The following is a 25,625-nucleotide window of genomic DNA, read 5'->3' as shown; positions in this document are numbered from 1 at the left end:
CACAAGAGATGTCAAGATCTGGATGTTTCTTTGAATATGTACTGCATGATATGAGAGTGACTCATAGCAGGGAGTGACTTTCCCTGCTACAAAGTTACAGTCACTGAACTGCTTCAAATTTGTAATGAGGTGTGAGAGAGTTACAAATCAGTTTTCTATTGCTAGACAGAGATTATTTATTAAGGATAATAAATTGATATTGTAATCAATATTCAGATGTTGCATTTTATTATTGTAACCTAGTACAGCTATTGGGCTCCATGTCATATCTGTGATGAGTTAATGTCATTTCCCTCTTATACTGTAACAGTGAGGAGCCTGGGCTTGCAAAGACATCCTGAAGGGACTGACATTCAAGAAGGTACTTCAGCTTTCAAGTGCTCCTTGCAGCCATGAGCTGTCCAAGTTTTCCAATTGCTTAATTGCTTTCTTGCCTTTTCTGAAACACCTGAGGCTCCTCCTGTACAGCTCTGGCCCACTTCCAAGGCAGGACAGACCCTTCTCTTTACCCACTCATGCCTTGGGGATGAAATACCAGACCCAGTTAAAACAGCAGCTTTGAACTCCCACAACCCTGACAGACTCCTCTTCCTGTGACAGCAAATACTTCCATGAAAAGACTGAAGAATGCAATCAAATAATAATTAGGACTGTCATTCTAATTACTGCATACAATTTCTAATGCTAGTAGTGATAGGAAACACTAATTGTCTTCTGTGGAATGAATATTTAAACTTGTCAGAGAAGTGGGGGAAAAAAAATGCCAACTGTAGATACATGTATAACATTTTAATTTTCAAATAATATGGCACCCTATTAATAAAAAGGCACTGAAGATCTGTACAAGAAAAAACAGAAAAGATGTGATCACAGTGGCCTCAGAGCACAGCATTCAAATACAGTTACAACACCTTCAAAACAGGCTTGAATAATATAAGATATTAATAATTACATGTGGTTATTTCAATTAGCTTTTCCTGTTCCTCTTTTTGGGATTCATGTTTGTTGGACTCTTCAAGTCAACCAGACAGGTTTAAAAATTAACTCTTTCTGAAGTATAAAATTATATTTTTATCAACTTAGAGAAATTGAGGAATAAAAACTTCAAAAATATCTAAAATTGCAAAAATTGGCAGCACTGCAATCAAAAGAGCTCCTGAAGGCATTACATGCCCGTTTACATTTTTCACTTTTCTGCTGAGCAAATGTGACGACACTGCTTCACCAAGGACAAGACTGCAACAGGTTGTAAATATGTAACAGTTTGGAAATGTAGCCACAGTCACAGTTCAACAGAAGCAAGTTTAGAAACAGAGAAACGCTGAAGTTACTCCAGGATGAAAGGCTCAGTACACAGTATATGCTAAAGATCTGGACTACCAGCTGTCATTGCAGAACACAGACTGCAGAAGTAACATGCAAAGCCTATTAGGAACACAGTGTTAAACAGTAAATTAACTAGAATAATATAAAATCAGAGAACAGAGGACATGTGGTTCTTCTACCACATCTCTTCACGTCATCTGCTATACTGCAGCTTACCACAAAAATATAAATACAAAAATAGTAAATCAGTACCTACTATATACAATAAATAACCTTTCTGTATAAATTATGAAAATACAACTATGGTAAAATCAGTGCAAAAATGACCAAAATATAGTGAAGGAACACAGAGTCCTGCCTGCCAGAATGTGCATCATGGAAAACCCATATTTACCTAGTACAACAAAGCACTGACAGGAATTAAAAAATGCAAGATGCACATCACCAACTGTGCCATTCTAAAATTACATCTATTTCCAATATCAGACAAATCAGATTAAAACAACACATATGTTATTTGAACTGTACACTTAATTCTTCATCATTTTACTGAATTTGAAATAACTTCCTCTTCCCTAAGTGATACTCTAAATGGAAGTTGCTCTTGTGAATCCACGTTTGCACGAGCAGCTTTTTTAGAATTAAGAAAGTTCTTCTTCTTTTTCCTTGGAAAACTATGCAAAGCAAGTTTTGGATCACTTGGTTCACGGAACAGAAGTATCTTCTCCCCTGTGTCAAAGAGCTCTATGGCTTCAGCAGCGGCAGAGCTCAGAGAAGCTGGTGGATCATTTGGATCAGGCTGTTCCGCAGGAGGGTGTGCAGCTGAACATCCCAGATGAATGAACACTGCTTTTTCCAAGACAGCAAGTTGCTTCTTCTTTATCAAACTACATTAATGAGAAAAATTGAGGTGAAAAGTGAAAACTGAGGCAAAAAATGCACAACGCCCTATACCACACCTAGCCACAGAAGTGGTGAAGCTACTTGGAAGCTAAAGAAAATCATATTTCAACAGAGAGAATTGTAGTTTTCATTCTAATTCCCAATAATTCACGTATCATTTTCTGAGATACAAAATTGCAAAAGGAAAGGCAACCTCATAATAAATAAACATAGGGAAGATGAGCAATGTATGTGAAAAATGTGAGAATTTTGTGTATAGGTACAGAAAAATCTTTTTAGGTATTTACTATCTTGCTTATTATGTGTAAATATGTTGTGGGAACCATAAGCACTAGATAGAGAAGTGTTAGAAAATGCATATTATGAACTAATTCTAAAAGCTGTAAGAAGAATCTTGGCCCATTAAATAAACTATAAAGAAAAAAAAAAACACCCAGTATGTTTGTTCTGGATTTCTCCTTACCTGCCTTTTCTCTTGTTTAGAGAAGGGATCTTTTCTAAACTTCTGTTTATCAGATCTTGCCTTGTTTTGCTCTCCAGCGCTTGCCACAACTCTTGGCTCTTCCTGAAGGAGAAGGAAAAAAAATCCCCAAATATACACATTTTTGTTCCCTCTCTGACTTTAGCTAACAAACCCATGACAGCAACAGCACAAACGCAGTCAGAGTGTTCAAGAACTCTTGCTGCCCTGCCAAAAATCATTTAAATCAGTTAAGATCAGACCTCAGGGCATGGTACCAAGGACTCTTATCTGCTCCTTGAGAACGCACAGCTGCCAAGGACTGGGCTCAATGCCACAACATCTGCTTTTGTCTCCTGCCCAGGTCAGGGCAGGGAGTTGGGAGAGCAGATCCTGAGCATCCCTTGGTGTTACTGCACAGATTTCAGCTCATGTTAATGGGGCTAAAGGGAGTGACAAAGGCCCTGAGATTCTACCTGTGTCTGTGAGAAAAGGGAAACTCAGTGCCCACCTCCAACTTCAGTAATTAACTACAAAGGGACAGACATCTGCAAGGCTGCAACTTTCACTATTAGGAAGGACAATCTCCTTTACCTCTTTAAGAGCTATAGACACGTAAAACACAGTGTGTCATGAACATTATTAAAAAAAAAGTGGAAGGAAAATATTTTAACAAACTCCAATTCAGGCAACAGAAAGAAAATGATCAGAACAGGATTTATAAATCTATGAAATAACTGTTTAATTAATGAACTTATAAAATTACTTTAAGTTTTTATCAATAAATTTATTATAGTTAAAACATTTCACAAAATAAGGTAGTAGTTTTAAAGTACTTTTACCCCAGAAAAATAGTTCAAAAGGAAATTTATGCACCTGTGACTTTTTTCTATAGCTCTCAATCTCATTGTCCAGTAAACAGACATACACATAAAACAACAATCTTGTCTTGCAGTGGTCTACCAGAAAACACCACACCTACCTTTTCTTACAGCTGCCAGACTCATCTGCATTACTTTCACTTTCAACAGCACCATCTGAATATTTACTGATGGAATCAAGGACAGAAAGAACCTCACTTTGTGAGCTGGATGGCAGCAGCAAGTTCAGGACCCTGTGCAACACCCCCACTGGCACCCTCGTCAGTTTAGCTAAATAACCTGCCAGACGGAGCTCCTAGAGGATAAATGAGTAAAAGAAAGATAAATTCAGCACTGAAAATAAATGTTAGCAAATCTTAGTTAATGTTTTAAATAAACAGTCATTATGGAAGCAAAAAATATTACTAAAGATTATTTTAGTAGTGACAATTTTGGCATCAAGTGCTCACACTTCTATGTCTGCTGTTTCTACCCACAGTGGCCCATGTATATCATGGCTGTCCATTTCATTTGGGATTTTGGCAATGTAAATGCTAAATAATCAGTTGATCTTGGCATATCTGCTCAGGGCATGTACTTGATGCCCTTTGGTTTGAAAAATCACAAGACAATTACATTCTAACATGTAAGGCTTAACTAATTTATGGATTCTTCTACTATAAAGAAATAATTTCAAGATAGCAAGGAAGCAATGTGGCATTCCTTGGTCTGTAAAATTGTGGAGGGAAAAATAGCCTTGAAAAACTTTACACGTTGTCATGGTTGATCACATCATTGTTCAGCTTCTCTTAACACAAGTTTCTGCGATAAGCTCAGAGAACAGCTTGTAACACTTGTTAAGGGGTGAAGAACTGCTTTTCTTTTGGTAGTATTTTTTTATTTCCAAACATCCTGCCTATTTTTTGCCCAAAGGTCAATGGTAAAGCACGTTCATATAATGTTCAAGTAGACTGAATTCAAATTTAGTTGTTCCATAGACACTCAGCCAGCCCCATCTCCTGCCCCACTCCAAACACCAAATTTCCATTGCTATTTTCTGCTCTGTTGTCATAAATACACTGTCCCTAGGTCTGCAGCTCTCTTTTGTGTATCAAATATAAAAAGTCTACAAAATATTGAGGACTATGTGGAAAGGAAAGAGTAAGGCAAATGAAAACAAGTTAAATGTCTCAAAGAATGCCAGAAAAAAGCTGCTGTTGTCTATTCAAGCCATACATGTAACTCAGGTAGCTGAAGTTAGGTAAGACATGCCAAATGCAATGCCTCATGACAGCTGAGTTATCAGCACTCTGCAGACCCTCTTGTAAGTGCTGATGGAGGAGATGACTACGAAGCCCATGTCACATAAAACCCCACAAGATCCCAGGAAGACAGCCAGGTTCTTTGTCCACAGTAGTTTCAAAAAGTCACAGCAAATGTTTGCCTTCTTTTCTGTATGACAACTCTTCAGAGGAGTAAATTCGCCTAGGAGATTCCTGGATTACCTGAATCCTCTTTGAAAGAAACAAAACATCACCAGCAAAGCAATCTTAAGCCAAATTTAGACAGCCACACAAAATAAAGAAATCAATCAACCTCCTTTCCCCTTAATTGTCCTTCAAGCAGAGAATTCTCTCTGAAAGGTAAGAAAACACTTTTCAAAGTTTTCTGGCCTCTTCAGTGTTGTTATAGATTTTACATGGAAACCACTGAGATCACACAGAATTAACAAGACAAAATCCTAAGACTGATGTGAGATTAGTAAATTCGTACAGTTCTTAAAATATTTTCATAATGACTGGGCACCAAAGTTGAACACCAAAGAGATGTTTGCTCAGGCTACTTAGTGAAAGAAATTATTTGATTCTTCTTTGGAGAGGAATGCAAATAAGAGCATAAGTCTTAATACAGACACCTAAGTCTAATTTCTATAGTACTGTCTTGTACTTCTGGTCTTTAAACACTGCTCTAAACTTACAAAATGCAACATTAAGTGAGAATAAACATGACAGATCTCTGAGACCTATTCTACTCTCTTTGGCTAAATGTTCTCAGGATCTTTAAACCAGTTTTGAAAACAAGTAGGAGTAATGATACTAGAAAATTTAACTAGCAGTCCTGCTATCATTTAATTTTGAAACATATTAAATGCAAATCATTTTTAATGCTCATCAAAATCTAAACAAGACCCTTTTTTCATTACATGAAGATTCAACTGTAAATCTGTCTGTTAACCAGTAAAACAGGCACTTCAGCTCTCTATAGAATGAAATGCAACAGGAAAAACCCTGAAAGGATTTGTAAATGAATAAACAGAAGTATAACTCAGTAAAATTCAAAAGGCTGAAAGTAGCTCAGAATTAACTGAAGTGACTGATAGTATAGGCTGCAAACTGATAGCAACTACTAACAGAGAGTAACTCTAAATACATGTAATGGTTCCCAAAAAAGAAGAAAAGCTGATATTCAGATACAGCTGTAATTTAAACTTGGAACTTTGTTCAATTTCATGCTTACCTGACTATAAATTGCCAAAAACGCTTTCGTTTCTATATTTTCCAGGAGATCTTCAAGCACCACGCAATTCCATTGCTCATCTCTCAAGCTGAAGTGAAAGACAGAATTAACATTGAAATCTTCCCAGGTGCAATGACTGCATTATAGGAAACAAAACTGGAAGGTCACCCATTCAGGAAGCATATCTGTCTGTCAGCAAATCTGCTGTGAGCAGCCTAACTTCTAAAACATGCCAAATTCTCTTCCCTGCTTCCCTGAACCCCGAGGCAAACACCAGAATCTAAGGCTATGCTCTTGCACACAATTCAAATCTGGAATCACTCCAAAGCAATGTGATTCAAAGTCTCCATATTCTTCCGTCTTTTTTAAATTTCATCACACTTTAAGGCAAGCTGTGGGTCTTTTTGCAGCTGAAATATGACATTAAACAGTAAACTTCCTCATTGCTGGTGATTATTTTTTTTTCTAGACTAAAACATGATGACATCATGTACAAATCCTGCAATGTACGAAAGTACAAAACTTGTTCCTTCCAGTAAGTTTTCAATTAAAGCCTAGCTGCAGTTTCTTTGAAGGTTTTTCTGATAGGTTACCAGCTTGTGGATACTGGTGCAGAGATTTATCTGATCCTCTACTGACTCCTCACTTCTGCAACAGGAAAGATATTCATCTAAACTGAGCAATGCTCTAGCTTTTTCAGAATTAAAACAGACTTACCACTATCACAGCCATTTTTAATATACCAGTGGTTTTTATGGAAAACCACTTTCTAATGGTAAGCACACTTTGAGGACATTACATGAAGCTTGAAATGTGCTAGGCTTTTAATACTGTGCAATACACATGGAAATGCCATTTCTACCTCCTGTAACCCTAATAAAAGTAATACAATAGGCTGCAATTTTGCAAATTATCACCCATTTTTGCTAGGCAGCCATTATGACAAGACAGATATTTCTATATACCTCCCAAGAGGCATTTTATTTGTCGCTGATATTTTTACTTAAAAACTGGCCAGGGAAAATTGAAATTGAAGAGGAGTTTATACATCTCATCAAAAATAATTGTGTGCCAGGGAATTCAGTCTACAGTATGACAATGGAGATGGAAATTCAATTTAAATTGTCTCAGCTATTTCCTCTGACCCCAGCAGATCATGCTGCACTGAAGTCCCCCCCTATCTTCCTGGGAGACAAAGCAAAAGGAATAAAATGATTTTCCTCCTTAATGCTAAGGAGTATCATTATTTTTCCACTATCCCTGTCAAAAAAATGGTGACTGCCATGCAACACACAGCACCATTTATATGCTACTAAGTTTTTATTATTTCATGTTTCTCATTTCAATATTCCCAACTTCTCAGTTATGCTCTGGGCCACAGTACAAGAAGGCAGAGATCAAATACAGACGTATGGTCCCTCTCCAGTAGAGCAGAACATTCCTCCTGCTGCTTCTCCAGAGTCCATAAGAACTGCAGTAACATAGTAAAACCTGAGACCAAAGAACTTACCATTGCTGGTACAGGTTTATAAATTGTTTACATTTATTCATGGCCTGTCTTAACAGAACTGTCACATGTCTTTCTGCATTCGTGTCCACAACTTCATTTGAGAGTCCCAAACCGTCCAGAATCCACCTCTGCCTACTCATTAGATGCTGCTGCACTGACTCCTTATGCAACATCTCATACTCCAGCTTCTTTTCAAGTTCTTCAATCTCCTAGAAGTTGAAAATGCATGATGATAAGAAGTTAAATTATAACTTGAAAGAAAGAATTTCATTTGGAGTGAAGAAAAAAGATGATGGTATCAGATTTTCTGATATTACTTTATTCATTTCTTATTCTACCCAGCCACTTGCAGTCATTACACTTTTCATTCATTGCAAGGCTTCAGTAAACATGACTGGTACATTATGAATATCAGAACAATGAGGAAAGCTATGACTCAATTTTCATTGTGTTAAAAGTCAATGCTTTCTGAAACCTTCCACTGGAGAGGACCTCCAGCAACTAGACTGTTAGCATGGCTGAGATCAAAACTAAGGAACCATTCAAATTCATTTGTAAGCTGCATAAATCCACTGAAACAGCTTGAGAAACTCAGACTAACTGATTTTATTTATACCAAATTTACAGCTAATATCAAAGGAATTTAAGTTAAAAGACAGTAATTCATAATTAGTCTGATAAAGTCAGGGTTAAAATAAAATGCTTAGAAAATCAAAAGGTTAAAATCCAAAGTCTTCAGGGGACAGGATCCTCCATGCTAAAAATCTCACTTTGATCAAAAAGTCAAACTAGACACCAGAAGGAAGGCTCCATATTCCTATTTCCAATGTCACTGTTGTCTTACCTCAACTTTTACATTGCTTACTATCTCAAAGCCCTACTTCCTAACCTGTACCTTGGAGAAAATGCTGAATTTTAATCCATTCCTCTGCCTCACCAGCTGTATTTAACCCAGTGTTGGCTATTCTAGGTCTAAATTCTGCCCCTTCTTCAATCTTTTTCTTCACCTGCTCAAGAACAGAGAAGGTAAAAGCAACTTCTCTGAAAAGCCCTCTCACACTTAAGGCACAAAAGGCAAAAAATACACTTCCTACATTCAACTTTCACTATTTCCTACAGCTCTAATACAAATTCAAGAAAAACTGGAGGCATATAAGCATTCTAACTGCCACTCTGAAAAACTCTGTAGAGATGACCACATTAAACAAGGAATTTTCACAGCAGTAGCTGTCTAATGATGCCCTCTAGCAAAGAGGTTTTTCTCAAAAACCCATTTTGCTTGTTCTACTCCAGTGCTCTCCCCAAGCCTCACTTGGATGGTTTCAAATAGCAGATGCAGAAAAAAAAGTCCTTGTGAAAACGGAGCACTGAAGTATTAAAAAAGGATTAGAAAATTGGCAGATATCAAATATGTAATAAATATGGTGAAGGGAAGAGGTTTTTCCTAGATTTTCTGCTATTTAAGCGGCATGAGTGTGCCTGGAGTGAGACAGGTAGGAGGCTGCATAGGCAATCTCTAAAAACTTGACAACTGAAGCATATCATGTGGTTATGGATTTAGCATATGGACAGCATTATAACAGGAGTAATTCTGTAAGACAGACACAACAATTTACTCTTCTGTCATGAGTCCAAATCACTTCTAAACTGTCTTTCTTTCAATCAATAAATACTAAGTAGCCACCGAAATACTGCCCTTTCTGCCTGCATGCAACTGTAACAAAATAAAAAATAATAACACACAATCTTCCTTGGTTCTCCTTCTCTTTATGTCTTTTACTGAATGCAGTGAAGTGCACATACTCACAAAAATTACAGTCTGGACAACCAGAAGCTGCAAAACAGCAGCTAATCAAAGATACTCTAATAGTGGCCGTTTCCTAACAGGATTTTTTATTTTAACAACTACATTACTTACAGGATTATGTGCTTCTAAAATTTGAATACATTCCAGCTTTGACAGGGTTTTTGATGTGTTCAGTTGTTCAAAGAGAAAAGCTTGCACATTTATGATAGCAGTATACAGCTCCAGCATTTTGGATTTTTTAACAGTCTTTTGAAAGGCTAAAGAAGCACTGTACTCTCCAAGTTTATTTTCCAGATTGCGCAGGTGACATTCTTTCTCAAGCTGCAACTCATACTTAATCTAAAAAAAAAAAAAACAAAACAAAACAAAAACACAAAAGATAGATTAACAGAAACTCTTATATGCACACTTATGATTTTAGTACTCTGTAATTAAGCAGTATTATGACAGCAAAGACATCAGTGCTGTTATCTTATAATGCAATATACTGTTTCAAGAATTGCTTTTAACCTTCAATTCCAAGTTTTTACTGTAATCCAAATTAAAAATTACAGTACAGTCAAATACTTTAAAGAGTTCAGGCTCTCTTTTCAGGTAGTCAAAACTGAAATATTAAACACTAACCTAAAACAGAGGATCAATATAATTTTTATTATAATAAAATTAAAAGCTAGAAACACAAATCTATGGTTAAATGGAAAGATAAAATATGCCCTTTTGCTTGGAAAAAACATGGAACTTATAGAAAGACTGTATTTAGTTTCAAATTGGCAAGTGTCAGTTAATGCTGACTGATGACATTCAACTATTCTTTGAGCAAATAATGAAAAACCTTCTTATATAAAACAGAGTTAAACTGTAAATCAAAAGTCTAGTGGCAATAGATTTCAAATAAGATTAGAACTGGATTGGATCAACATCAAACAGCATAAAATCAAAGTGATTTAACTCAATAGCTGTGTTGCTGCCACACATTTGATGGAACATCCCTAGGAACTATTGAGGGGTGAAAGGCAGGTGCAGCATGTGCAGGCACACGATCCAATGTATGTGAGTGATGAGCTCTCCATGCTGTGCCACTGAGAGCCAAGGACACTGCACTGTGACTGTTCTTCTGTGGGACAATGTCCAGAGCAGCCAGCTGCCATTACCTTCTTCAGGTGCTTCCATCTCAGCTTGTCACTCTAAGCTCCCTTCATACTCAAAGAAAACATACTTCTCAGTAGGTTTCCTATCCTAAAATATGGATTTCCACTGACATGTAACGTGGATGTCTAGGTTAGACACTGATGGCTCCACTGTGTATCTAACATTTAGGTAGCTGAATCTTCAAAAGACTACAGTAAACAATTACCAGTTAGTTTGTATTCTCTCCCCTGCACTATTCACTTGGGCCCAGAGAGGTGGATTGTAAGAGAGAAAAAACACAGATAGAGAAAGCACATGCGACCCTGACAGCTCCAACTCCACTACTTGGTGTTTTAGAACAGTTAGAAATATTTAATCTTTTAAACATAATGCATCCTTTAAATTAGTATACAATTAATATAAATATTTTAAAATAGGAAGAAATAATTCACAGTATTTTACAATGAGGGTGGTGAGACATCTTCAACATTATACAGCAAATGAACTCCTCTTAAACAAACAAAATGCTGCATCACTCAATTGGTATTGCTATCTACTCCCAGCCACACAGTTTCTTTCTGACTCTTGCCAGCTCTGAAACCAGCCATACAATTAGAATGACAACAGCTATGCCAGATGGTGCATATAAAACTGGAGCAAGGAGGTTTAGAGAAGCTAAATTTCCAATTTTAAAATTAAGATTCTAATAAAAATGTAAGACAGCATTTGCTGCTTTATATTTACTAAACTATTCAGTACTTTTTTGCCTCTAAAGCTTAGCCCATAATCTGATGTACATGCAAGGAAGAGTACTAAAACCACCGAAATTTTGAAGATCAGGGCATTAGGTATTGATGTGTTGGTCTCACATAAAAGTGAAATTATTTCTGAATTAACACATTGACCCAGTATTTTTCATTTTTCAGGACAGAGGTATAAAAAGCTAAGAAATAGGTATAAAAACAGCTTTTTGTCCCAGTTGGTACAAAAAATGATCTTGCAATCACTTTTGAAACTATTTTTTTAACTACTAATTTTAATTACCAATGACAGCTGCTTGTCATGCATAGTTTCTACAGCTGTGCACCACTTTTGTTTAACAAACTTAATGTCCTTGCAATGTCCTCCTGACATGCAAGCCTAATATTATCCATATCATATACATGTGAAAGATCTCTTGGAACATCTACTAGCAGGGAAGTAAAAAGCCTTTAAAATCCCATATTAAGATTGGCCCCACTCATTTCTCAAGGATTAACTTTAGACTGGGGCTGTGTGTTTTTAAAAGGTACCCACCAGAATCAGGACTTCCTTTCAATTAGTTCTGTACAAATAAACTCAGACCCCATCCAAAAAGCTTCTGGATCTAGGAATCCACTTCTCTATTTCCAGCAGCATTAGCAGATGTCCAGGAACTAAATGCTGCTCAGCTGAAGCATGCATTGAAGCACCTTCCATGTTTTGAAAGCCTTCCTGGAAAACCACAGGATCTAGGGGAGCCTTGCAATCTTGCACACACCAAGCCCCAGAACCATTGGAAGAAAAAGGGGTGAGACATGAAACGAGTTCTGTAACTAAGACGCAAAAATTAAAACAAAGCAAAAACTATTATGTGTGAAATGCAACACCTTGATAAAGGCAGGCAATAGTAGGGAGATGCACCATGCCACTATACCTTACACCTTTTTTCTCTGGTTCTTATTTACATTTATAGAATGCTGTCAATCTTTAATTACTAAAGATCTAGGTTTCAACTTCAGTCCAGAAAAGATTGTACTTACCCTATTCAAATTTTCACCTTTCACTGAGTCTTCATAAATTAAAATTTTGTCCTGTAAAGATTTCTTCAGAATATCTAACTTATGTTTATTCCTGGATCCTGTTTTTCCCATTTTAGAATGCTGCTGTAACAAGATGAGCAAAAATGCTTTATTTGTAAGAGGTATATGAAGATATTAATGTTAAAATTATTACTTATAATCAAAAACTTGGAAAAAATGACTTTCACTGAGAAAGTACATCTGAAATTAAGGTGCTGCCTATTCATTCAGAACATTCATTTTGGACATTCAGACAAAGTTAGAATTTTTAAAAAAAATTTCTTTTAAGTAGAATTATATATTCATCCTTCCCATGAAAACTCATAGCATATAAATTTGATTTTAAACAAGCTTTAGCAGTGATAATAAGAGAAGATTTTAACTGATACATTGTCTCCTCAGCTCAGTTAAAAATGAACAAAGAATATTAATTTAAGATCTACATTGTTTTCAACACACAGTCTGTGAATCACAAATGAACCATGATAATATTAAGAAGCACCGTTCCATGTAATCAAATTACTCTTGACCTTTCTATTTCTTTACAAGAATACCAACTAAGTATATGCACTCTTGGGGAAATGATAACATCTGTTCAACTGTAAGGTTTTGCAAAGTCATTTCTCTCCTTTAGTACTTTAGAAACTATTAAGGCCTTGAACTAGGCTAATTCCTAGCTCAATTAACCCAGCATAGTTTACATGTTTAGAAAACATAATTGAACCAAAACAAAGCAAGGGCAAGTCCTCCTTTTTACAATGGCATCAGACACAACTAATACAGGAAATATTTTTGGCTCCCATATTTTATAAGAACTGAAAACAATTTATAATTCCAGAGCTTTTACACTTTACTGAAGGAATTAAACACCCCTCACATGGTTCTTTATAAAGGGCTAGATTCAGTAGGCTTCTTGTTGGAAATATTTCAATAACTTTGAGTAAGCCTCATCTTCCACATATTTAGATTTTGGGAAATAACACCAAACTGTCTGCATACACTTAAATCTTTTGCAAACAGAAAACATAAATCATTCCAAATTTCTTGCCAAGAAAGGCCATCTAACTCAGGAACTTTATTTTTGTAAACGGACAAAACAATGTAGAAGGGTCTTTCTCAGAAATTCCCATAATTTTCATGAAAGCAACAGAAATACACAGGTGTATGTGAAAAGCACCTATTTATCCAACGGCTGCCCAAAGAATTATCTTCAAGCCCACAGGTCCATGCAGACAGGAGAAGTGTACACTGCTGTTGTACCTGTGGAGAAGCTACAGATCCAGATCTGCAGCCAATGCCAGCAGTCACAGGTACCCCAGGTTCCCCTTCCACATCCCCACACTGATCCCACACTGTTCTCACCTGTTCATTGGTCACTGCTAAATTCTGCTCAACTTTCAGCACCTCAGTGTCCCTCTGCTCCACTTCAAAAGCCTGAAGCAAGGTTCTTGCTCTTATCTTGGGCCAAGCCAAGCTGCTGTCCACCTGGGAGAAGCAGCAGTGCAACTCTTGCCTCATTCTAAGCAACTCCTCTTCTGAGAGTGAGAGGGGTAAACATAGAAGCTGCCTGTTAAAAAACACAAGAGCCATTTGCTGTTTATTGATTTAGGCAATATTGCATAAAATGTAAGAGACATGCACACAAACACTTTACACAGAGCAATCATCCTTTTTTGATCTATTTCATATATCAGTTAGTGATTCCACACACAGCAATGAACTGCTCACCATGTAAAAAATACTCCTGAGGTTACCTTAAATTCTGCATACAGAAGAGCTTCCTGGACTGCAAAACTTCATTTTCAAAGGAAAACAGCTTTTGAATATTTTAAAAATAAGTAATATTTTTAGCACATTTCCTATGCATAGAATCCTTCCACCTCTTCAGACAATACACCGAGCATCAGCTGAAATCAAGATAAAAGCTTCCCATAAAGCCTCCCTGAGCTGTTTCCCACTACTTAGCAGCCACAGCTACTGAGAAAGAAAAAATAAAATCTCTATTATAAATGCATATGCCATCGCTTTGATCAACTGATAACAATGGTTCCAGCTGTTAATTGTAAAAAGCCACTTTGCAGTTTGAAAAACACAATATATTTTAAGAATAATTTGATTTACTCAAAGTTCTCATTTTGCAGAATTAAGGTTCTCAACACAGATCTCTAAGGAACTGATCATTGGGTCAAGCTGAAGTTGACTTAAAAATAAAGTATGCAAAGTTTTCATTAACCATAGACTACACTCTTCTCACCTTGTGTATCTTATTTCCTTAAGAATATTTCACAAAAAATAACATACTTTTATTTGTTTGGCAATCTCTTTTATTCCACAAAAATGTTTGTATTAAAAATATGAACAGCATGTTTTTCAAAAAGGACTTTTCATTGAAAACAGTATTATGCTGCATGTTTCATTAGTACTGATACTTTTATTTAATGTATACCAGGCCTATACTGCCTGGTATTCACTAAAATATCTGAGTTTAGAAATCCTTTTTTCTTTCTACTGAATCAGCAAAGAACAGTTAAAAACTTCTAATGCATGAGGTTTTTCCTTTCAAAAAGTTGTTTACTTTAAGACAAGACTACTCCTAACTAGTCCAGATCATTTGTAGCATACGTAACCATTTGTCATCTTGTCTTAGGCTCATGGAAGAAAAACCATGCCATAAATCTGCATACATAGATCTATAGAGAAAGATAGGAAATTAAATACAGCAAATAGAGTTTTGCTATATGTCTATATTTAAAAAGGACTGTAAGCACTAAAAATCTTCACAAATATTTTGGACTAACCCATGGTCTCTTTAATAAGCAACAAAAATGAAAAGTATCGTTCAAAATAATGCTTTTTGCAAACTAGACAGTAGATGAGAACATAAACATGAGAGCTGGCATCTGTCATCAAAATACCATAACTGACAGACACTGGACTGCAAAAAGATCATGACAGATTCTAAGGGGCTATTGGTAGGAAAGTTTTTGCTGCATTTCCTGTATATATTTTCCTGCATTTTACTGAAAAAAAAAAAAAACCCAAACAGATTACTGCTGCTCCAAATAATGATAGCATCTAACAAATATGACAGGCACACTGCAGGTTGGAATGGAGTTATCATGGAATACTAAGATAGAAACAGTAAAGTCCTGCTGGGTCATACAATCTACCTCCATATTCGTGCAGGTCTGCTCTTGGCAATGTAAGCGAGAGATAGTTAAGACAAGCTCGAAAATGCATACAAATGACTCACAGAAAAGTATTTAAAATGCTGAAAAAAATGCTGAATAAAATACAAAGCCCTTGAAATTAGAACCAAAACAATGGGAAAAATGGAATTTTCTTCTTCAGCAAAGCAAATGCAATGGGTAAAGTTTCTTTTTATACTCCTGTTATATGGTTTTACAATACGTGGCAGGAAAACTTATTCTGTCTGGATAAAACTGCCCATACAAATCTATTTTGCTTTAAAGAAGAGGTATGAAGGAGAAACTTGTACCAGTGCCTTATTTTTTTCTTTTTTTTTCTCCCTCCCTGTTCAATCTCTTATGCCTGGTACATTTTCTTCAGAGCCACACAGCTTATTATAGGTTTGCCTGTTCCAGCTGCTTCCCCTAAAGCTGCAATTTTATTTTTTCGTGTTCCCATGTCTCTAACAATGTCTCTTATTTAATAGACATTGTATAGGAAATGTAGTACTGGAAATATTCAGGCAATCAAACAACTAGACATAAATGTACTTGAAAGCTAACAAGAAATGCTCACCAACATCCCCTGATCTCTCAGGGACCTTTCTGCCCACTGTGAGAGGCACAACCACTGCTGGCCACAGCCATGGGCTCTCCCTGTGCAAGGTCTCCCAGCTGTGGCAAGGCCACCACCGGCTTTCCCACCTCCCCAGGGTCACATTGCAGCAGGCAGCAACGGCCCTAACACTTTCTAACAAGGGGCCAGAACTCCTCTCTGCAGCTCTGCCTGGGCCATGATGCCTGTCTGGGACACACTGTCCCCAGGCCACAGCAGCCCAGTCTGACACATGGAGCCATGAGCAGGACAGGCAGATACTGCACTGTGTCCTTTGTGCCAAAGCTTAAACCAAACCTGATGAGTAAGGCTTGACTTGTGGCTAATTGGCATTTCCAAAGTGTGGGAACTCAAAGAACAGACTGAGAATAACAATGAAAGATGTCTAAATGATACCTCCCATGGAATGAATGGAAGTATAAAACCTTTATTTCACATTTTTAGCTTCAAGACTGCTGCTTCCTAGGATTTCCACTGCAGCGTTCACCCACTGGTACTGCATGGGCTGAGCACTTAAAAAACAAAATCAATTCTTAAGTGTCCAACAGAGAACTATCATTAGGAATAACAAGTGAACAGGTGTGAAAACTCCCAGTTCTATTCTACTTGCCATAGTAACTAAGAAAAGAGTGCAGAGAGATACTTGCATGAATATTGACTGTTCCCAGCTCCTTATTTTCTTTTGTTCTGAGATGCCTGTTTCCAGCTCTTGGCTTAGCTTCTGCCTGGTGAGCTGAAGCAGCTCTTCAGCAGCCATGCTCTTGTCATGTTCTTCCCTTTCAAGCTGTGCATATTTAACCACCATCTCTTTTTTGTGTTCCTCCACAACTTCTAGTAGGAACAACTTTGGCACATTGAGCTTGACCAGCTCTTGCACAACCACTCCACACTGAACACGTTTAAGCTCCTCAATGGCTTTCTCTGCTAGGCTAAATAGAAGCTCCTTCAGCTCTTCGCTGGCCTCATTGTCAAGCTTTTCAGTAAGTTCTTCAAATTCAATGGTGTGGTCACTCAGAAGATTTTTCCAGTGTCTCAGGTAGTGAGAGATCTCATCAGTAGTTTTGAAGGGGTCTCCAAGTGACAGCTGCTCCTTCTGATGCTCTTTCTGCTGATTCATTTACCAAAAGGAGGAACAAAGTTATGAAAAAAGAACATGTTGAATTCTAGCTCCTCAAGTATGAATTTCATAGCAATGCAAAATTTCATATTTTTTCTTTTTCATGTTCTCGAAACTGCTTTTCAGTGTCCAGAGGATCACCTAGCCCTCAACAGATCAGCTTTGTGAGCACATAGGAGATCTGTGATAACTCTGACTATTGTTAGATACAAAGGCTGTGATAATATGGACTGTTGCTAGATAAAAGAGCTAACATCTAAACAAATGCATCATCATGTGGTTTCACAGCTATGAATTGCTGCATGACTAATACAGAATATGGTGGCACACAGTTAAAACCAACTGGCACTTATTTTAAACCATGCTCCTGGCAGTGCTGACCTCTGCTATAAGAACTACATCTTATTTTCAAGTCATTCGGTGTCTAATTAATGAGAAGCCCTATGAAAATAAAAACATGGAAAATAATTACCTTTTGCAGCATTTCCCGCCTTCGCTTGGTAATGAGTTTCTGGCAAAGCTTCTGCTTTTCTTGTTTTAAATCATGATCAAATTTCTGTTTAACAAAATTAATTTCAGCCTCAGCTCGGTCCAGCAGGATTCCCAAATGACTTTCAGGTAGATGACCTGCTCTGTAATAACAGTGTTTGAAGGCTGTTATCCCAAATTCTTAAGAGCAAAAGGATATATGAGGCAATTAGCACCATAAAAGGCTCAGCAAAATAGACACAAAGAATGATCTTTGTTTCTTTAGCAGTGATACCCAGGAGAATCAAACAAGGAAGGGGATAATCAGAGGACAATCTCAGAGATGAGCAGAGAATTGAGGCAGTTTGTGAAGATGTATAAAAAGAAACAAGAAGAAGGATGGATAGACAGGAAGGATAGACAGAAATGACAGATGGGAAGGACAGGCAAGTGCAAAATCAATTACACATCAGTTTGTAATGTGATATTCAAATGAGACATTTTAAACCTTATATATTATTCATATTTAATTTTTTTCATTTAATGCCCCTGAAATGCCATTTTATGTTTTTTATAATTCCTTCTCCTTATTAAAACAAAACTCTCTTTAAAGTATGTAATCAAGTAAAAAAACCTTATTTTTAATAGACAAAGCAATCATATCCACAAAATAGTTATAGTCACACTTTCTACTAATTTTACGTCAGAAGAAATATAAAAAAAAAAAAAATAAGAGCAAAATTCAATTATTTGAAACAGCAAATTGTCAGTCATAAGCCCACAGTGCTTTCAAGTGGAAGTTCAACACTATGGTCTACCTCCAATTGCTACAGTATTTAATGTCAAAGAGAAAAGATCTCAACAGTGGCTGCAACAGTTAAAAAAAAATCTCTACTCCACAAACTCAAATTGAATTTCAGGACTTACCTGCTATTACATTTACACTACAAGTTCCCCAAATCTTTCTTATTCAACAGAAGAGTAAAAGAACATCTTAATTCTGACCAGGCTGTTGGATATTTGTGAGTTATAATTTCTATTAAGCACAGTGGACTTACAAAATGTGGTGTTGTAAGGTTAACACAAAACTTTGAATTGAAAGCACCAATTCCTGACCTGAAATTGGATGTTATACAGATACCTTCTAACTTACCTATCCAGTCCCCATTTCTCAAAGATTACAGAGTCAGGACTCAGATGAATCCAAGGCTTTCAAGGTTTCATTCCAGTGTAACACCTGGCCCAATTCCTGAATTAAGGTTGTATCTAAATGTGGTAAGCAAGCCCTTCTCCAGAAAGGAGAACCTTATTTTGGTTTATTAGGATTTATTGCTACTGTGACAACTCAATTCCAACCAAAATCCTCAAAATAAGTGCCAAAATAAAGCAGATTAACAAATTAGCTTATTTGCACCCACTGCACTGTAACCAGGGTTGCCAGAACCCATAATTCACACCTCCCCATCTTCTGCTCAAGCATCCACAACTATCTGAGCAAGCCATGAAACATCACTCTATAACTTAGGTGCTGGATAGAAACTCAGATGTGCTTTATCACAGTTATGGCAACAAAACAGATCCTCCTTTTGCAGAGCTTTTTCAAAGTCTATCTATTGCATTTCTTTAATCTGCAAAGAGGATTAAAATACCTTTCAGTATTTTTTGAGTAATCCACCAAGCATCATTCTTGGCCAGGTAATTTCTGCCTTGAAACTAATCAATCTTAAAGTTGAGTGTTATGCCAAAATCTCACTAAAAGCACCAAGGTTTTTTTGCTAACTCTAAGTCCTCCACCTCCTTTTTGACTGAATCCAAGGCAAAAGATATGTGAATAAAGGTAACTAATTATGGTGAGAAAGTGCAGAAAGATAATAACCAAGATATTATTTTTAACACCTTCATCTTTTTTTTGTACTGAGGAAATAAACCCAGGCTTGCTACATCCAATTAAAATCCCTGTGCAGAGCACTGAAAAGAGTGTGCAAAAGAAAAAGATAGATGTGCTGGAACCACACAGCAAATGAAAGTTTAAGAAAAGTCATGCAACACAGAATGATAGGAAGATGATATATAGCTACCTATTTTTAGGATTTAAAAAAAAGGTCTACAGTGTTTCAGTTGGTTTATTTAGAGATCCAGTATGTCCATAGCTAAAATTGCAGGTGATGCAGTATCCCATCACAGAAGCCCTATGTCTGTTTATGTGCCAACTCATATTAATTGGTGCTATGGTAACTCCTAAAAGTTTCAATCCTGGCAAGACACCTTCATTTCTGGTTTCATAAAAATACAATATAAAAACAATTACAGTATTAGGAATAAAAGATGTCTCAAAGGAATCCAAATAGAAATGCAAAACAAAAGGAGAGAAGAAAGGTAATGAGATAGTATAGACTGCATGATAAAACTGCCTGGTCTCAGCATAGTGGAAATTTAATCACTGAAGAAATGTGCAGGTACATATCTTTGAACAAAGAGAATTTTAATGAAGGAGAATACTGTGATAATACCAAGGATTTTTAAAGTACAGAGGTGAAGTGTGGAGCCGACAGCAGCAGCATCACAGGTCAATCAGAGAGAGACCTTGACTCTGTATTGAATGAAAGTCAACAAATTAAGGAGCAAATACAGAGAGCACTGAAGTAAAAAGCAGGACTTTGTATTTGATGTTACAGGGAATCAATGTTGTGGATACTGGACCCCAGCAAAGGAAAATTGTTTCATGAAAGCTAGAAGAGGAACAGGAGCATCACTAAAGCAAAAGCGAGATCGATACGAAGCAGAAAAGCTGCACAGGCCGAATGTACATGGAGGCTGAATCACATCACCATACAGAAACCACAGAGAGACAACCTGCATGACTCTGCCCATGCTACGCCAGCTACATCAGGATTTCACCTGCTGAACTGGCATCTTGCTGTTGTCCAGAACACAATTCATGTTAAAAATTTAGGGCATTAAATGCCTCCCCTATATAGCAGAGTGCTACAAGCAGAAAAGGTTTTAAGAGATTATTAGAAAACTTCACACTGATGGATTACTGCTGACTTCCACAAATGTCCAGTCAAGACATTGCTGGAAAACTACTTTCTATGGACAAGGTCCATATAAATGGTGATTATTAAGAAGAACAAGACCAGCATAAGGTGCTTGCTTTAATCTTTTGACCATTTTAGAAACACAGTACACAAGAAATCCTTGAGGTCTTAAAAAATTTAAGTTTGGGGAGAAATTTATGAACAAGTTTGCAACCATTTGTATCTAATGAGTCAGAAGAACTGAATTCAATTTTTAAGAGACTGAAGAAAAAAGACATTTCTTGTGAACAAGAAGATACTGGCAAAAGAATAACACAGTGTTTTACCAATATTATAATTTAAAACCATCAAGAGCCTTGCACCTCTGTTGATAGCAAGAACAACCCAAGATAAACACTGCCTCAAGTATTGCCCTTTTGCCCATTATACTTTAAGAAAAAACATAAAGAGCCTATGTAGCCATCCCTCAAATTCATGAGGGACGGCTACATAGGTGATAATTACAGATTATATTTTAAATTCTCCTTTCCTGCCTTTTGGCACTGCAGTCCAGACACTTGACTTTCAAATGACACTGAGTACAGAAATACTAGTCCAGACAAATGGGACACTTTATTTAAATACAACATGAAAACTCTGGCTGCTCTATTTAATTTAAAATCTTCACAGCCCTCCCTAGAACAGGTTTGGGTTTATTTTTCTTTTTATAACATTCATTTCTAGCCACACAGAATCCTTTTCACATTAATTTGAAATTGCCTTGCTATTTGATAAATTTTAAACATACTAATCAAGCTTCATTTTAAAAAGACTTCTCCCCTCAATATCTACCTGCTGGTTTATCACTGCATCTATCTGTGGTATATCTAATCTATATCTTTTCTCTCTTCTCCATTTAAGTTTTGTATTTTAGAATTCCATTTATAACACTAAGTTTAAGGCACTCTGTTATAAAGCTGGACAAAATAGATTGAGACAGAGCTGTATCTATATTTAGCAAGCAGATTCAATTATAAAGTGAAAAATAAAAGGATACTATGGTTACAAATAGTAACCATAGTATCCTTTGCTGACTGCTCTTGCTGCTCAAATTTTAGTGCTTCAACTTGTAAACATTTTCAAAATCACCTTCTAGAAACTGAAATAAAAGCCTATCTTATGTAATTATGAATTTCTTGTGAGTTATACTAGGCTATTCCAGTTTACCTGTAGAAAACAAAACAGTAGCAAATAAACTGAGATACTACATTCTGGAGTTTTATAATCACACCAGCTAAAGAATGAAATATAAGAGTTTGGCCAACATTTGTCTGAGAGGAATTACTACAGCAGCAGGTGTGGGAAGTTACAGGAAAATAACTAGTTCTAAGCCCAGAAAGCCACATGGGATTGCTGCCCTCCAAATGATATCTCCAACTATTGGCACATGTCCTTTCTCCACAGACAACCAACCAATACATACTCTGCAAGTTTTATAGGAGAGTGCTAGAAAAATTAATTTTTCATCTTGGTAATAATACTTGCTGCTTTTGGAAGTTTGGGGGGTTTTGGAAAGTTTTTTAATACATTTAATACATTTAATTCATTTTTGGGGATGAGATCCTTAATTAACTAACACTATGCCTTTCCTTTCTGCTTAATAGCTGATGTTTTGTGACTGGTAAATGCAATAACAGGCATTAAACAATGGGTGAAACTGATTTTTCCAGCTCAAAAAGTCCCATTTGTTCACTGCAATGGTCACATAGTGAGGTTCTCACAAAGGCTTTTGACATAACCAAATCACCAGAGAAAACATCTCAGACCTTATAATACAATTCCAACGAGAGACATTAACTCATGGAAGGGAACTCTCTGTGAAAGACATGTCTGATCTATATTTCTGATTCCAGAACATTTTGTCTTTGAGCCACACAGCTGCAGACCTTAGCAAAACAGTGCAAGACTACTGGAAGAAGCTCTCTGCTCAATGAATCTGGGAGCCAAACTCAGGATGATTCAAGATAAACTTAGCGTTTTATGATTCCAATGAGGCAGAACACAGGACAACCAAAAAGAAAAGCAAGGAAAAGATACCTAAACACCCTGATAAATTATTTTGTCACATCAACAGATGCAATCTTTTGATAGCTTTTAACAGACTTCCTGCTTCCTAATACTATATTACTTTTAAGTTAAATTGACATTATTGAGTAAAAAACACACCTTAAAGACCAGTGTTCATTTAGTTCTCTTAATGCGCATTTCACATATTGTCAGTGACTGACATCAATACAGACATCTCAAATATACAAATAAAGCTGCATGCACAGGACCAACAGCAGCAGTGTTAGGTTGTTTATCTGTACTCTGACATATTTTGCTGCCCTGGCAGGCTCCTCACTAATCTCTCCATATGCCAAACTAATACAGTTCCCTGGGTTGCAGCACGATGTCTCCCTCAGTGCTCCTCACCGCCATACAATTCTAAACACCTACATTTCTGTGTGTCTGCTGGGTCACCATTTCTACCTCTGTACCTTGATTCTGAGTATCCCATCACAGAGTACTCAGCCAGCCTGGGTGTGGTATGATATCCCAAATAAATTAAATGTGTGTATTACAACAGTACATTTCCAGGTCTACTTTTTACTTCCCTGACATCTACCTTTTAATTTTCTGCAACAGGTGTATTCTCTGCTAGTCAAAATCCTCCAGTTAAATTATTTATAAACTTCATCTATTTTCTTTAGAAAATATTCAAGATTTCCAGCTCAAAAAGAGAAACTATATGTCCAGCTCCTCAAACACATTCAATCACAAGTGAATCAAAATTGCTCTTTTCTGTTAAATCCAGATATTTGTGTATAAAGCATGCAGACAAATGGTCTTCACCAGTACATGTTGCAATGGACTGTGGCATGAGTTTTCACATGACTGACAAGTATTTACACAAATAATGGATGTATAAAGACATTGAGAATCTTAGATGAGTCTGGTTCCCACTGAACTCAGAATTACAACCAGGTACTACACGTTTACAGCAATTCATCTCTGTGCTGTACAAAGTGGACACAGACAACAAAACCTCACCTTAGCACCTGCTGGGATTTAACTAACAAAGTCAATTAGTTACAAAATATTTTCTTAGAATTAACTGAAAGATAACATTTTATGCCTCTCTCCTGCTAGGTAACACAGAAAAAAGACTTTTGAAGAGTCTGTTGTCTGTGAGGTAACATAGTCAAATGGCTGACAAGGAAACAGTTGAGTTCTTTACCTTTCTGTTTTGTTAATGAGGCTCCGTATCTGGGCTGCTGCGGCATTTATAAGAGCAGAGACACGAGAATCCCTTGACTGTATCTTACTTATAAGATATTCTCTGTAAGAAAACCTTTTACTCAGATGATATTTCTTGCAAGCTTGCAAAAAATCCATTAGCTCTTCAATGTCACCCTACAGGAAAGAATATGAACAAATGTGAACATTTAATTAGATGTAACACTACTTTTGGCTAACACCTGTGAGTGTCAGAGCAGATTTGTTCATTAATAGGGCAAAGTTCAAAAACTCCTCCAAGTGTGAAATAATAAGCTTGTATCAACTAAACTCTAATGATCACATCAAATGACTATGGTTATTTCAACAACAACAAAAAAAAAACAACAAAAAAAAAACAACAAAAAAAAAAAAGAGAAAAGTTCAGAGCTTTTGGCCTGACAACCTCAATACTGTGTGTACTTTCATGAACAGTTAGTGCATGTCCTAAGTGCCCTGAGTTAACAGGTGATCAGATCTGATTTGATCAGATATTCACTATTACATACTATTACATACACATGCAACCCTGCCAGTGTTAGCAGAACTGTTCTTTACAATGAACTGTATAACTACATAAAGGGCCACAGCTTCAAAGGTGTCTATAAGTTGGCTTCAAAGCCAACTCTTCCATGTACATAGAGTACAGCATAGGGAAAGCCAAGCCCACTGCACACAGGCTGGCTTAGAAGTTCCCCCTTCCAACAGTGGCAAACAGGAAGGGTTTAAATACCTACAGATGGGTGTGGGCAGAGACCAGAGTTAGACACACAGTGCTTTATAGCAGACATTCTGCCAGCATAAATGGCCAAGGTCTGCTCGTTACCTGACCCATGTCTGAGCAGCCAAAACAGTCAAACCTTTTTTCACTTGCTCTACCTCTTTGATCTAGATGCTTAACTATCTTCTGCACAAAGTGCTTGCTGCATCTCCCTCTGACAGTGGGCCATGTGTAGCTCCTGTATACAAGGTTGTGCATCAGGTTTTAGGAGTGGGCCTTACATGCTCTGACACCTACTTTCCAGATACTGTTTTTTAACCTCCTCCCTCAACCTACAGGATCACAACAATCATACTCTTCCTCAAGAAGCAGCCAGAAGAAAAATGCCCAGAACTTTTGTAATCCAGAGCACTAACTTTCAACACAAATGGAGTAAAAACAACAAAACAAAAAAAAGCAAACCATGAGGAAATAACTTCAGCTACTCTATTGCAAGAGGCTTAAAATGTAGATGAAAGCAAAACTTAAATCCTGAACATACTCTCCATCAGCACCCCTTGATAACAGAACCTGGAGATACTCAACCTCTCTAAGTAGATGATCATGGTACTTCAGACACACCACAATTTCAACAATGTACATATTTAGACTGGGGAGCTCAGTACATCTTCTGAAGTATATAAGACCACTTAGTGCCTAGGGGGTTTTGAACATGTGAATATACCTCAAGATTACAGTTGTGTAGATGTCTAGATGTGCATAATGAATGCATTATAATTTTTTAAAATACTTTCTACAAAAGCTTGTTATGAAAGTGATAACATTAATCCTGAAACAATTCTCAAAAGT

General features: G+C 36.8%; 1 protein-coding gene across 7 annotated transcripts in view; it reads right to left on the bottom strand.

The window, feature by feature from the left end:
• Positions 1–768: 768 nt before the first annotated feature.
• Positions 769–25,625, bottom strand: part of EVC2 (EvC ciliary complex subunit 2) — a 59,383-nt gene continuing 34,526 nt past the window's right edge. For 5 of the 7 annotated variants that reach the window (XM_063157618.1, XM_063157622.1, XM_063157624.1 and 2 more), the window contains 11 exons: positions 24,018–24,193; positions 17,725–17,884; positions 16,779–17,243; positions 13,694–13,894; positions 12,293–12,415; positions 9,495–9,722; positions 7,577–7,785; positions 6,067–6,154; positions 3,672–3,865; positions 2,693–2,794; positions 769–2,213 (listed from right to left, as the gene is read on the bottom strand). In XM_063157618.1, the coding sequence (XP_063013688.1) occupies positions 1,868–2,213; positions 2,693–2,794; positions 3,672–3,865; positions 6,067–6,154; positions 7,577–7,785; positions 9,495–9,722; positions 12,293–12,415; positions 13,694–13,894; positions 16,779–17,243; positions 17,725–17,884; positions 24,018–24,193 (2,292 nt within the window). In that variant the 3' untranslated portion in view covers positions 769–1,867. The remainder of the gene's footprint in view (positions 2,214–2,692; positions 2,795–3,671; positions 3,866–6,066; positions 6,155–7,576; positions 7,786–9,494; positions 9,723–12,292; positions 12,416–13,693; positions 13,895–16,778; positions 17,244–17,724; positions 17,885–24,017; positions 24,194–25,625) is intronic. The other 2 variants (XM_063157621.1, XM_063157619.1) reach the window with 2 other exon arrangements.

The sequence above is a fragment of the Melospiza melodia genome, chromosome 5, assembly GCF_035770615.1.
Source record: "Melospiza melodia melodia isolate bMelMel2 chromosome 5, bMelMel2.pri, whole genome shotgun sequence".
NCBI lineage: Eukaryota > Metazoa > Chordata > Aves > Passeriformes > Passerellidae > Melospiza > Melospiza melodia.
This window is presented reverse-complemented; position numbering and strand designations above follow the sequence as displayed.